Genomic DNA, 13,193 nt, shown 5'->3' with positions numbered 1-13,193 from the left:
GAAGATAAAAATGTGTATATAGAAATCCCCAGTAAAGCCACACTATGAAAACCGTACTAAGTGAGTGGTTACCGTCTTCTCTGTCACCCGTTTTCTTCCTCCCTTTTCTCCTCTGCGTCCAAATCGATTCTTTCCTCTTCACTGTTCCGGAGAGTCCAGCACAGGCGGTACAGCTGAGAGCAGACCCACAGAGAGCATTAGCAAAATGCACATGTTTGCAAAACTGAACGGCAGTCTCGGGTTTTATATAACTAAATAAAAAAAATATATCAGACTGCACAAAAGAGTATTATGGATTGTAATGAATATTACAATATCCAGTCGTATCATGCTCCCCAAACACACAAACCATTTAAAACTCATCTCTGTTTTTAATTCTTTGGGAAATATTTTAAGATTTAAAATTTCTGAAACACTTTGGATTTTATACTTTCAGAAAAGTAGATTAATCTAGCCTAAATTACACCTGGCTTCACTCATTGCCTTATTGTCTACTGTGAATGGTGACTTCATTGCTATTTCCTCTGTCCTTATTGTCCTGTTACTAATATCTTCATTGTTATTGTCAGTCTGCCTTAGAGATGTTTTTTTCATTTAATTTTGTTGTTGTTGTTACATAGTTACTCAGGCTAGCCCAATTGACCTTTGGTTCTTGCTATGTAGCTGAGGATGTCCTTAAACTTCTGACCTTCCTGCCTCCCCTTCCCAGGTGCTGGTGCATCATCATTAAAAATTAATAATAAATTATGATTATTATGTTAGCAGTAAGGAAATGAACACTATGTCTATCGGTTTGGAAACTATGACATGTTCAGTCAATAGCCAATACTCAGAATACATATTTAGTCATCAATTCTGTTGACATATTATTGGCAAAGTAATTTCACAACCCTTGGCGTTGACTTTCCCCGCCACACACCATCTACTGCCCTCCTTAAAAAACGCAAACAAGATTGCTTCAAGCCGGGCGGTGGTGGCTCACGCCTTTAATCCCAGCACTCGGGAGGCAGAGGCAGGCGGATCTCTGTGAGTTTGAGACCAGCCTGGTCTACAAGAGCTAGTTCCAGGACAGGCTCCAAAGCTACAGAGAAACCCTGTCTCAAAAAACCAAAAAAAAAAAAAAAGATTGCTTCAAGATTGAGTGATGAATAAAAAACACATAAAAAGTCTAGACTAGAAAGTCATTGAAGAGAAATCTTAAAATTATGATAAAGATGCTTAAGTGTAGCTATTCACAGTTGATGGTTTCTGGAGGGGTTGGGGTTAGGGAAAGACTCAGTTTACTTTAAAGGGCTGGACACTGAGAATTTGACCATGCTCCAGTGAGTATATGGGCAACATAAAATGGAATTTTTATTTTTTTCTTCTTCTTTCGATTTGGGGAAGGTCACAGGTATTGAGGGTGGACCTGGTAGGACTGGGAAGTGCCAACAAGGTTCATTATGTGAAATTCCCAAGTAATCAATAGAAATGTGTAAAAATATTTATAATATTTATAAAAATAAAATTTTAATGTGATAACTATAATATAATATATTTATAATATAAAATATAAAATGCAAAATAAACATATATTTACATACTAATATTGCTTATTACATAAACTGCAAAATGATAAATATTTGCTTGCCCCTCACAGTGTCTGCTAGTGTCCCAGAGATGATAATGATGAAAACTTCAATTGTCTATCTGTATGTTTGTGTACATGTAGACACACACACACACACACACACACACACACACACTATTTATATTCCACAAGTGATATTATAAGATCCCATATGATTTTGTATGTGTTTTTCGGACTGAACAACTTTATAGACATACTCAAGTAATACAGATGCCTTAAACACCTACAGAACTTTTGGCACACTATTATTATAGAGTCATTTTCTTAAAAATGGCAATTTGGGAGCTGGAGAGATGGCTCAGCGGTTAAGAACATCGCCTGCTCATCCAAAGGTCCTGAGTTCAATTCCCAGCAACCACATGGTGGCTCTCAACCATCTGTAATGAGGTCTGGTGCCCTCTTCTGGCCTCTAGGCATACAAGCAGACAGAATATTGTGTATGTAATAAATAAATAAATATTTAAAAATGGCAATTTGGGTTGTGCTCCAACTTTTCCATATTCATAGTCAATAACATTTGCAGGGAAAACCCTGATTCATATATTTTTTCCCTACAAGCTCCTGAGCCCAAGATTAATAACTTCTGAATTGTGAGAATTAGAGTTTAATAAATAATGTCCAGTTGCGTTCTTACCCAGCATCAATTGCCACACTTACCAATAATTTTGGATGCTGAAATTTTACTAAATCTTTACCACCATTCTATATTAGCAGTGGTAAGCAGCATTTTTGTCAGCTTGAAAGACAAAAATGTACCTCATTCTTCCATTTTGCCTTTTCTTGACCACTGTTACCCTGCTTTTGGAAAACATCTATATAGACCTTCATAATGGATGTGAGTTTCTGCTCAAACCCAGAGAGGCCAGACGGACAGGTCTGGTGTAAGGTCTTTCTCCATCTACAGGACAGGAGGGACTATTTCCTTCCCAGTATGTATAACAATGTCATAGACACGCTCTCCAACAGTTTCATGAAGCTTTTGAAATAGAATGCTCACTGTTTTTAATATTTGTGTGCAATGTGTTTGTGGGTGTGTGCAAGGGCACGCATGCAGCTAGAGGAGGATTTTCTGGACTCAGGCCTCTCCTTCTACTTCTATGTGGGCTCCAGAGATTGAACTCAGCTTGTTGCTGGGCTTGCTCAGAAAGTCCCTTTCCCTGTGGAGACATCTCACTGGCCTTAAAAATGTATGCCCATGTCTTAGCCTCTTAGCAATATACTGTTGCTTCGCACATACACAATCAATTTGTTCAGTTGAAAGCCAATTGATTATCTTTTAAGTTCCTCCTAAATCTAATAGTTCAACCATCCCATTAGCCTGGCTTTAGCTGAGGTTGCCATTATGCAAATATGGAAAGCAAATGATACCAGTTTGTGTGACACTCACGTGTACATCAGGGATGGGTTTTGTTAAGAAAGAAACTCCCAGAGCAACCAACATAGACACGAAGAAAAGAATGATGGCATAATAGAGATAGTGCACTCCACAGATGATCGTGGGACAGTTACTGGCGACCAGGCAACTCCCTGTCCCGTAAGAAAACTCTGCGATCATACGGATAAGGCCCAGTAAGAGTCCAGCCATCAGACCCCAGAATGCTCCCTGTTAAAAACAAAACAAGAACACAACCAAGAGTGCTTAGGAAAGATGAGACGCTCATTCAGGTAAGTCATGATTAATTACTACTGTGTTCCTAGGCAAGGACCAACAAACTGGGAAGATTGCAAGCACAAACTATCGGCGGGGAGTTGTCCTCTGTGGTCTTAAAATATCATCACAGTGTTGACTGTCCAACCCTAGGACTCTACTGTCAACACTGACCCAAAATGAACATTTTCTAAGTTGTCTTTTATGTGTAGAATAAAAGCTTGCACTTTATTTTGTAGAACAAAGGGACTTATGATATTAATGCTACACAATTTGAAGAGCCGAGCGAGCACCAGACACTAACGGTAGGAATCTGCACTTTCCTGAAAATCACATGATACCGTGAACAGCTAGAAACGCACAAGGGATGAGACACAGGTGTAAGCAGATCAACTGTTCTCCCCACAATAACAGTGAGCGTCTTTTAATTTTTACTAGCTTTTTCAGAAGGGTTTACTCTACTATCTGCTTTGATTCTCATAGCCACTCCTATGAAGTGGGCACTGCTATCATCCTCGCTGGACAGAGTAGAGATATTTGCTTCCGACTAGTATGTCAGAGTCCTGATGGGACACGGACAGCCCGTCTCCTACACTGTCCTCCAGCACGGCACTGTGCACAAGGTGGCAAATCACTCTTTGGTAAGGATCAGGATTATGGTGACCACAGTAGAAACTGAGACAGGCCTTGAGTGTACACACGGAACAGCAAGAACACATCGTGTGACACCAGTAAGAGAAACCAATGTTTCCTCCACCTGCAGGGAAACCCTCCCCGTTTCCCACTTACCTGTTCATTGACTCTTTTACAGAAGATAGCGAGCACGAAGACAGCCGCAACGGGAGGCCCCAGGTAGCTAGAGATGGACTCTGTATAGTGGATCAGCTGTCCACCTTGAGACACTTCTACTATGGGGACCCACAGGATGCTGGTGACAATTAACACAGTGACAAACAGCCTATAAAAAAATAATTCAGACATTAAACAACAGCGCCATACGTATATTTGCTGAGTTTTTAAATTTGTCCTTGTGCCATTCATTCATGCTCAAAAGAAAACTGTGTTTCCTGAACTGATACGAACCCACGCTGTACTAATCGTCTGTTCATCCAGTGTCGACAATTCTTATCTAAACCTGCCATAAGGCTTCAGGTAAGCTTGGTGCTTCCTGGTAAGTGGGATTTCAGCAGTAGGTTAATCATCCTTAATACAATGCATATATCTCAGAAATTAATACTGTAGTAGTTTTGTTAATTGGCAGTTATTTGCATAATAAATAGAATCCATTTTATCTTTTTATTAGTTAGAGAAAACTGAATGAGTTTCCATAAGAAAGAAAAGCAGATGCTTCCCCAAGCCACTTCAATTGCTTTCTGTCACACGCTCGAGTGGTCCAGCATGACCTGGCTTCTGGATACCTTGACAAGCTGTGTTCATCTTGTTTTCTCACTTTCTCCCTGGGGACAAGTCTTATTCCTTGTTACAAAGCTGCCACATATATGACTTGCATGATGTTCTCACTGTTCCTGTCCCACATAGCAACGGACTCCCCTGCCCCAATTTCACAGGGACACTTCCTGGCATTAGGTCCCTGCCATCTTTTCACTCTGATTTACTTTTGTCTCCTCTCCCCTACTATTTTTAGATTCTTTTCATAAAATTTATTCTGATTCTGATTCACCTGCTGCAGCTGGTGTTTATCTATCTGCCCCACAGAGGCATAGCTTGCTTACCTGAAGCAAGCACTTTTGTAGTGTGTATTTTTCCACATTTGTATTTTGGGAGATTGGCATTTGATAATAAAGATGAAACAGATATTACTTTGTCATTGAGACTTTAAAAGTGTTTGCCTCCAAGATGACGTATTGACTAAGTGGGGCCACCGTACCCTGAAAATCAGCCCGGAGAAACAAAGAAACAAAACCGTGGCTTTTCATTTTCTCTTCCGACAGCCTTTCTCCAGTTAATACCGGGGACGAGTGAGGTCCTCCAGGCTTCCATCTCCAAGTGCTTAATTTGTTAAAGCTATTGCTACTGTCAAAAGCAAGGAGGAATATGTAACTAGGTTGGCGAGTTTCCCTTGGTACCAACTTCACAAGAAAGCGGGCAGTTGCCCCTTCCGCCAGTGGGGTGTGCTTTTAGCCCCCCAAACCACAGTGAGAAACCATGGAGAGCAGGCCGGTCTCACATAAGGGAGAAGAATAGGATCCCAGTTTCCCTTCCAACTTAGCTGAGAAGTTCAGAGATGAACTTGAAGTGGTGCTCCACAGGTAAATGATAACTTGTCTTCATTAATGAAAAAACATGCTCTATGTATATTATTCAATATTGGTAGCTATAAAAGGAAAATTACTGCTCTTTTACCTTACCACCTATTTTACCAATCTATTTTTTTCTAAGTCAAAATAAGTCATAATCACATGGAAAGTTAAACCAAAGCCACATGGTTGTGAACAGTAGAGCGGATGAATGCTGAGGTTTTAAGATATTGAATACCATACAGCAAGGGACTGAAAGAAAATGCGCCTGGAAATATGGCTACATGCCATAAGATATGTTGAGCCAAAGGACACCATCTACCATGAAATGTATGCCGATTTACTGTATTTTTTGATCATCTAAAGCAGGAAGACTCAATTAATAGCATTAGATGTTATAGTGGTAACTTTGGAAGAGGCAGGAACTGAGCGGAGTTCTGGGTGATCGTAATTATTATTGTTACTATATCATGTGTATTAATATTAGTGATTATTCTAACATGTGCAATAACTATACATTGCTCCTTTTGAGACACACCACTGAGCTGTATATTTATGTTACCCATGTCCTCTGTATGTGTGTATTTGTACTTTAAACTCAACAAAATGCTGTGATAGTGTTGGATCTACTTGATAGCAATGAAGAGGAAAATAGGGTCTTTCTTAACTATTCTCTCTGGCTGTTTTTACTTCATGTGTCTTCTGGACTCTCATTCTGCTTAGGGATTATTTGGTTGACGTACCCTCTAAGTAACTTCTAGAAGTAGTCTCTTCCCCAAGTCTGTCCCTTTCTAACATCTAATCCTTCATGAACATGACGTTGGTACTCTCATTTGCAATAGTAACTGAATTCATTGTCCCTTGCACATGGCAGACTTGACTGAATCTGCAGACGAAGCATGAAGAGAAGATGGTGATTTGTGAAGATGTGGTTGGAGGGGGTTGTGAGAAAAAAGTCAAAACAAAAAAAAAATCACCTGAAGCCCTTAAAATATGAAAAAGCAACCATCTCATTCAAATAGCCTCAAATTTTGTATGTGTAAAGAGAATTAAATTGTCCCTAGTGTTCCTACTTCCACTGTAGAATGGTGATTATTTTCACTGAAATCAGGGATATGCACACTCTGGTTCATCACTCTGTCTTCCCTTCCTGAGGGGAGTCCTAGGCAGAGACCAGGTTCCCTCACCGTCCGGCTATCAGGAGCTTTCTCTCCGACGCCTTCTTCCTCATCTTGGTGTAGAGGTCCACGGTGAAGAGGGTGCTGGAGCTGTTGAAGATGGAGGTCAGGGAGCTCATGAGGGAGGCCACCATGACTGACAGCATCAGGCCTCGCAGTCCTGGAGGTCAGGAGAGGTAAAGCCTGGTTAGTAGCTGCGTATACTTTCCTTTGAGTGCCAGGCTAAAAAAATAGGGAGTCGCTTCAAGACAATGGGTTTGTCTGCAGCACTGAGTATTTGAGCAGATACCCAAATACACACAAGATAGAAACCGTGGGGGCACTTCCTGCATAATTCCCTCCTCAATATCACACAATGGGGAATTTAGTCCCTAATGCAAACTCAGATGCCTGCTACTGGAAACTAGTCTTAGAATAGAGTAAACCCTGTCATGCCATCTTTCTTTGCAGCGATCTCCTGACTAAACAAAGCTTTAGTGGAAAAATCTAGTTAATGAGTCTGCTGTTTCTGGAGAGGACAAAACCAAGTATTTGGAATGATTATAGGGACCTGATGCTCTAGTTCACTCTGGTCCCACATTTGCTAGGACAGAGGATGGGGGAAAGTGGTTCCAGATCTGTGGGCCATGTTTCCTTCACTCTGAAAATGTTCACGTGTGTCAGGATGGAGAAAGGGCCATGAAAGTGTTAACTCAAGTTTGCAACTGGTCGCAACTGAGTTCTCTACCTTGATCTGCTTCAATTCACCGCCATCAGTTTCCAGCATCTTAATACTTTACTTACTTCATATGCATGGCTTATTTGATATTTCAGGAAGCTGAAATGTTCATTGTAAATGGTAGGGAAACTTATTTTTGCAACTTCACCAAGTTAGTGCCTGGGACATAATAGATTCAATAGTGATTATAAATTAAAAGTATTGAGATCTAACGTCTGAGTGTTACTGGCCCATAATTAACCTTGATTTCTTCTGGATATATATGTTTGTGGTTAAGCAATGCTTTGCATTAGCAAAAAGAAAGTTGAGATCTTCTTAATTTTCTTCAAAGAGTCTTGGGCCTAAAGAGTCAAGATTCTTCTACCAGAGAACATCTGTTCCAATACTGGAATGTCTAGGCTCAGCAGACAGTTGGCAACATGTAAAAATGCCCAAGAAATATTGATAAACAGAGCTGGTTTAATGGAAGTAAAGTCCTAATTGCTGAGGATTTTACCACGACCCTTTCTATGTTCCTCTACAGACAAAGCATCTGAGGCTGTGTGAGCCCAGGTCTTTACTTACCCATGGGCATCAGCTTCAGCACCAACATTGGGTAGGCATAGTTGGTGCAGCCAATGTCAACACCACATTGCTTTACACACTCAGAAGGCACAACACAGGCCACCATATCTGGGGAGATATTCAGAAGTTAGTTCAGTGAGCTAGATTTAAGCAGGCATAGTTTGTAACCATTGGACAAAGAGGTAAGCTCATGAGTGGGAGAAAAGACATTTGCTTGGAAATAGAGATTCATATTTGAATTTTATGTCGAAGATCCGATACTCCTTTACCCAGACCATGCCATTGGCCTTGTCTCATCTTCATAGATGTCGATGGTCTGACCCAACAGGCAAGACTGTCCCTCTGATATGACCCAGCTAGAGCTTCAAAGCATGTGGAAGGAGCTGATCGCCCTTCAGAATTTCATGAAAACTCAGTACCAGGGAAGCATCTGATGATCTTCACCCTCCCTCTTCTCCTCTAAATCCACTCCACTAGTCCTCCCCACCCAGTTCTGTAGTATATCACCTGCCATGACCCCCCCTTTCCTGTCTGCCCCTATCTCTAGTGGGTCTTGCAGCCTTCCTCACTCCCCCATCCCTTTGTCTCAGCCACCAAATCTGGGGGCATTCTCAAGAATCCCACCAGCCACAAAGGCCAGTGAATCAGGTAGACAATCTTCATTCTTCCTTCTCTGTTCCAAGTCGAATCCCCCATTCCCAGCTCTGTAGCAGATCAACTAGTTTCTACTTCCTCTCTACCCTCATTCTCAGAGGACTACATAGATCGTGATGGCACATCCTGTCTTCCTCCTTCCTCTGGACTTCCCCAGCTTCCCCTTCTAGCTCACTCCTATTCTGTCATCTCCTCAAACCTAGAAAAACATTCTACCCAGAAGGGTAATGGCCACACCTCCTGGCAGGATCTCAGAAGCACTCCTTACCTGGCACCCCACAGACACCACACTTTCCTAAGAACCAGAGAGAGCAACGGAAACTAAGGGACAAAACACTCACCAAAGACAAGAGCAGATATTATTATCAAGAATTACAATCGTCTCAAACTCAGATACCTAGATACCAGCATAAAAACACAATCAATAACAACCAGGGCAATATGTCTCCACTAGGGACTAGAAATTCTACTAAAGTGGGCAATATAGCCAATGCACAAGAAAAAGGTTTGAAAACAGCTGAGCCCCCTTCCACTCCGGTGACTCTAGCTTGTGTCAAGTTGACAAACAAAACCAGCCAGTTACACTACCAGAATACAAGAGATGGAAGAGAGAATCTTGAGCATTGAAAAGAAGATAGAAAAATAATATCTTGGTAGGGGAAAATGTTATCTCTTAGAAAATTCAGGCATAAAACATGCAGGAAATCTGGAACACTATGTGTACTGGTTACTTTTATGTCAACTTGGCAAAAGTTAGAATCATCAGAGAGGAGAGAGCCTTAACTGGGAATTCTTCCATAAGATTAGGCTGTAGGCACACGTGTAGGGTATTTTCTTAATTAGTGGTTGATAGAGCAGTTTCCAGTCCATGTGGTGGTGCCACCCCTGGACTTGTGTTCCTGGCTTCTATAAGAAAGCAGACTGAGAAAGCAAGGAGAAGCAGGCAGTAAGCAGCGCCCCTCCATGGCCTCTGCATCAGCTCCTGGCTTCAGGTTCCTGCCCTGCTTGAGTGCCTGTCCTGACTTCTTTATGTGATGAACTGTGATGTGGAAGCATAAGGTGAATAAACCTTTTCTTCCCCAAGTTGCTTTGGTCATATTGTTTCATCATAGTAAGAATAACTGTAATTAAGAAACTATAAAAAGCTCATGTCTACTAATAATAGGAATAGATGAAGAAGAAACCCAGGTCAAAGTCACAGAAAATATTTTCAACAAAATTGTAGAAGAAAATTTCTCAAACCCAAAGAGGAGGTGTCTAATAAAGTACAAGAAGGATGCAGAGCCGGGCGGTGGTGGCGCACGCCTTTAATCCCAGCACTTGGGAGGCAGAGGCAGGCGGATCTCTGTGAGTTCGAGGCCAGCCTGGTCTACAAGAGCTAGTTCCAGGACAGGCTCCAAAGCTACAGAGAAACCCTGTCTCGAAAAACCAAAAAAAAAAAAAAAAAAAAAAAAAAAAAGGATGCAGAACACCAAATAGATTGAACCAGAAAAGTGATTCCCCAGGGCATATAATAATAAAATGCACAGAAGAAAGAAAGAATATTAAAAGCTGCAAGGGAAAAAGACCAAATACTCTATAAAGGTACACCTATTGGAATAACTTCTGAATTTTCAGTGGAGACTCTAAAAGCCAGAAGGGCCTGGATGAATCTTCTATAAACTCTAAGAGAATACAAATGCCAGCCTAGATTACTATACCCAGAAAAACTTTCAATAACAAGACATTTCTTGATAAAAACCAAATTTAAGCAGTATCTATCTAGAAATCCAGCCCTACAGAAGATACTAGAAGGAGAACTTCTACCATCAGGTGTTAAGCACACCCAAGAAAACACAAGGAATAAACAATATCAGATCATTAAATCAAAAGAGCAGGGAAAATCCACACCATAACAACCAAATAATAGGAACAAACTGCTCGTTGATAATGTTCAACACCAATGGTTACATTCCACCAATGAAAGGACACACACTAATAGAATGTATTGGAAAACAGGTTCCATTCTTCAGCTACATCCAGTAAACACACTATTACAGCAAGGACAGACACAGGGTAAAGGAATGGAAAAAGTTATTCCAAGCAAATGGACCTAAGAAACAAGCCAGTTTAGCCATTATAATATCTGGCAAAATAGACTTCAAAGCAAAACTAATGAGAAGATATGGGAAATGACACTACATACTCATCAAAGGAAATATCCGAGAGGATTTTTGCAGTTCTTAAGTATGCACTGAACACAAGAGCATGCAAGTTCATAAAAGAAAAACCACAACAGCCTAAATCACTTATTGACCCTCACACACTGACAGCTGGTGACGTCAGTATCCCGCTCTTGCCAATACACAGGTTATGCAGACAAAAAACAAAAAGGAGAAATGCTGGAGATGAATGAGGCCATCAAACAATTGAACCTACCAGATGTTTACAAAACATTTAACCCAAATATGAAACAATATGCCTTCTTCTCAGCAGCTCATGGAACTTTGTGCAAAATTGACCACGTATTTGGACACAAAGAAAGCTCAAAAGATACAAGGAAATTGAAATAACCCCCTGCATCCTATCAGGATCACCACAGATTTGCCAGGGAAGTGGGACCAGGATCTATCCCTGGTGCATGAGCTGGCTTGTCCTGTTGCATGGGAGGAGGTCTTGGTCTTGCCTCAACTGAATTTGTTGGGCTTTGTTGACTCCCCATGGGAGGCCTTACCCTTTCTGAGGAATGGTTAGGATGGGGTGGGGGAAGGTGGGGGGAGGGATGAAGAGAGGAAAGGGGAACTGTGGTTAGCATGGAGAATGAATAAAAAAAATTTTAAAAATGTCACTATAGTGAAAACATGTCTCACATTTTCAATGTCATTTTAAAAGCATTCATATACCAGGCAATTATGTCTTTATATATTTGTTATCACTGTTAAGTTTTATATCATGTTAAAAGGATATTTATATCATGTATAATAAATATAATATTCTATGGTGAAAAAAATGAATAAAAATAAAATTTGCCAGGGTGCAAATTCAGAACAAATCAACAAGAATGGTAGATTACATATTCAGAAAACTTGGAATTTTACCCCTAACACTAAAAAAGGGGGGCTGGAGAGCCAAATTAAACTAGGATTAACCCTTTAGGAATAACTTTATACGGCATCTATAGCCAGGTGGTGGCTCATACTTTCAATCCCAGTACTTGGGAGGTACACAGTCTTTAATTCTAAAACCTGGGAGGAAAGGGCAGCACATAAGAATTACAATGATTTTTATTTAAAGCTACTTGCAAAAGGCAAGCTGAAATTCATAGTGAATGTCCCTCGTGATCTAAAAACAGATTTTACCCTTGAAATTTTACATAAAGAGAAAGGGGAATATGGGTATATTTATCCATATCTACTGAGGTATATTTAGGGTCAAAATTTCCAAAGAATTTTTTTAATTGAAAGAATATTTTTTCTGTTGCCAAAAAAAGAAAGAAGGAAGGAAGGAAGGAAGGAAGGAAGGAAGGAAGGAAGGAAGGAAGGAAGGAAGGAGAGAAGAGAAAGAAAGAAAGAAAAGTTTGGCCTTAAGAAAGACATGACCTACCAAAAGAGGAAACACCCTAGAGTAAGGGTTGGGGCAGGGTTTTGTTTTTATCTTTCCAGAAAAACAAAAAAACATTCAGCTAAAGAATCTAAATACCACTGGACAAATGAACCATCTGATGAAAAAGGACGGATCATCAAGAGAAAATGTCCCAAGAAAAAGAGTAACTTGGCCTGATGGTATTACCCACCCCTAATAGGGTTTACGTTTGTAAATCTTCCCAAATGCTTGTTTCTGCTGCCCTCTACAGACAGAAGTGGGAAATGGTCTTTATGTGGTCCCAATTCAATTAATTAATGCTGACTTTGTGGCTGTAGCATGGTTCTCTCTTTCTCAAAAATCACACATTCTTGTTAAAGGAAAATCTAAAATCTCTGTCTCATATCAGAAGAGCCACCTGGTATGGGACAACCAAAACCAAAAAATATTCTATTGCCACTAATCTCATAACCCTGTGGTGTTCATTTGACTCTTTAAACCTTTTCTTAAGGTATAACTAGTCTCTCAAAATCTATAAGATTATTATGCATATGTAACCTTTCCATCACGATATTAGTGGTCATATAGAGTACTAATTCTAGAAATAAACTTCATCTAGCTTTCTGTACACATTGAGTCTGAAGGAGGTAACTAGAAACTAAATTTGTGTAGGCCAGATATACTTAATAGATTATGGTCCTCTAACCTTTCAGAGAACTGCTGAATATGGCATTTGAAATGCTTAAGTTTTCTGCAATGAACCACGGCTATACATAGACCTTTGAGGTCTCCAAGAAGATGAAGCCCTGAAACAACAAGCCCACCTGGATTGTGATAACACCACTAAGCTGACAAACATCACCTGAAGATCAGCTTCAGTTACAAACTGCTCAGGAGTTCCCGGGAGACCGACACATTTCACAGAACTCTGAACTCAGAATTACTTCTAATCCTAAGACTGCCAAACACAACCAAGCTGGAC

The 13,193-nt window shown here is 40.4% G+C and overlaps 1 protein-coding gene across 1 annotated transcript in view; it reads right to left on the bottom strand.

Annotated features, from left to right (window-relative positions):
* Nucleotides 1–13,193, bottom strand: part of LOC119823785 (solute carrier family 5 member 4A-like) — a 39,659-nt gene that overhangs the window by 3,489 nt on the left and 22,977 nt on the right. The window contains 5 exon segments of the mRNA XM_038343841.1: nt 88–173; nt 3,018–3,233; nt 4,068–4,236; nt 6,724–6,874; nt 7,997–8,104. Of these exon segments, the coding sequence (XP_038199769.1) occupies nt 88–173; nt 3,018–3,233; nt 4,068–4,236; nt 6,724–6,874; nt 7,997–8,104 (730 nt within the window).

The sequence above is a fragment of the Arvicola amphibius genome, chromosome 9, assembly GCF_903992535.2.
Source record: "Arvicola amphibius chromosome 9, mArvAmp1.2, whole genome shotgun sequence".
Taxonomy (NCBI): domain Eukaryota; kingdom Metazoa; phylum Chordata; class Mammalia; order Rodentia; family Cricetidae; genus Arvicola; species Arvicola amphibius.
Note: the sequence above shows the minus strand (reverse complement) of the source record. Positions and strands in the feature narration are given on the sequence as shown.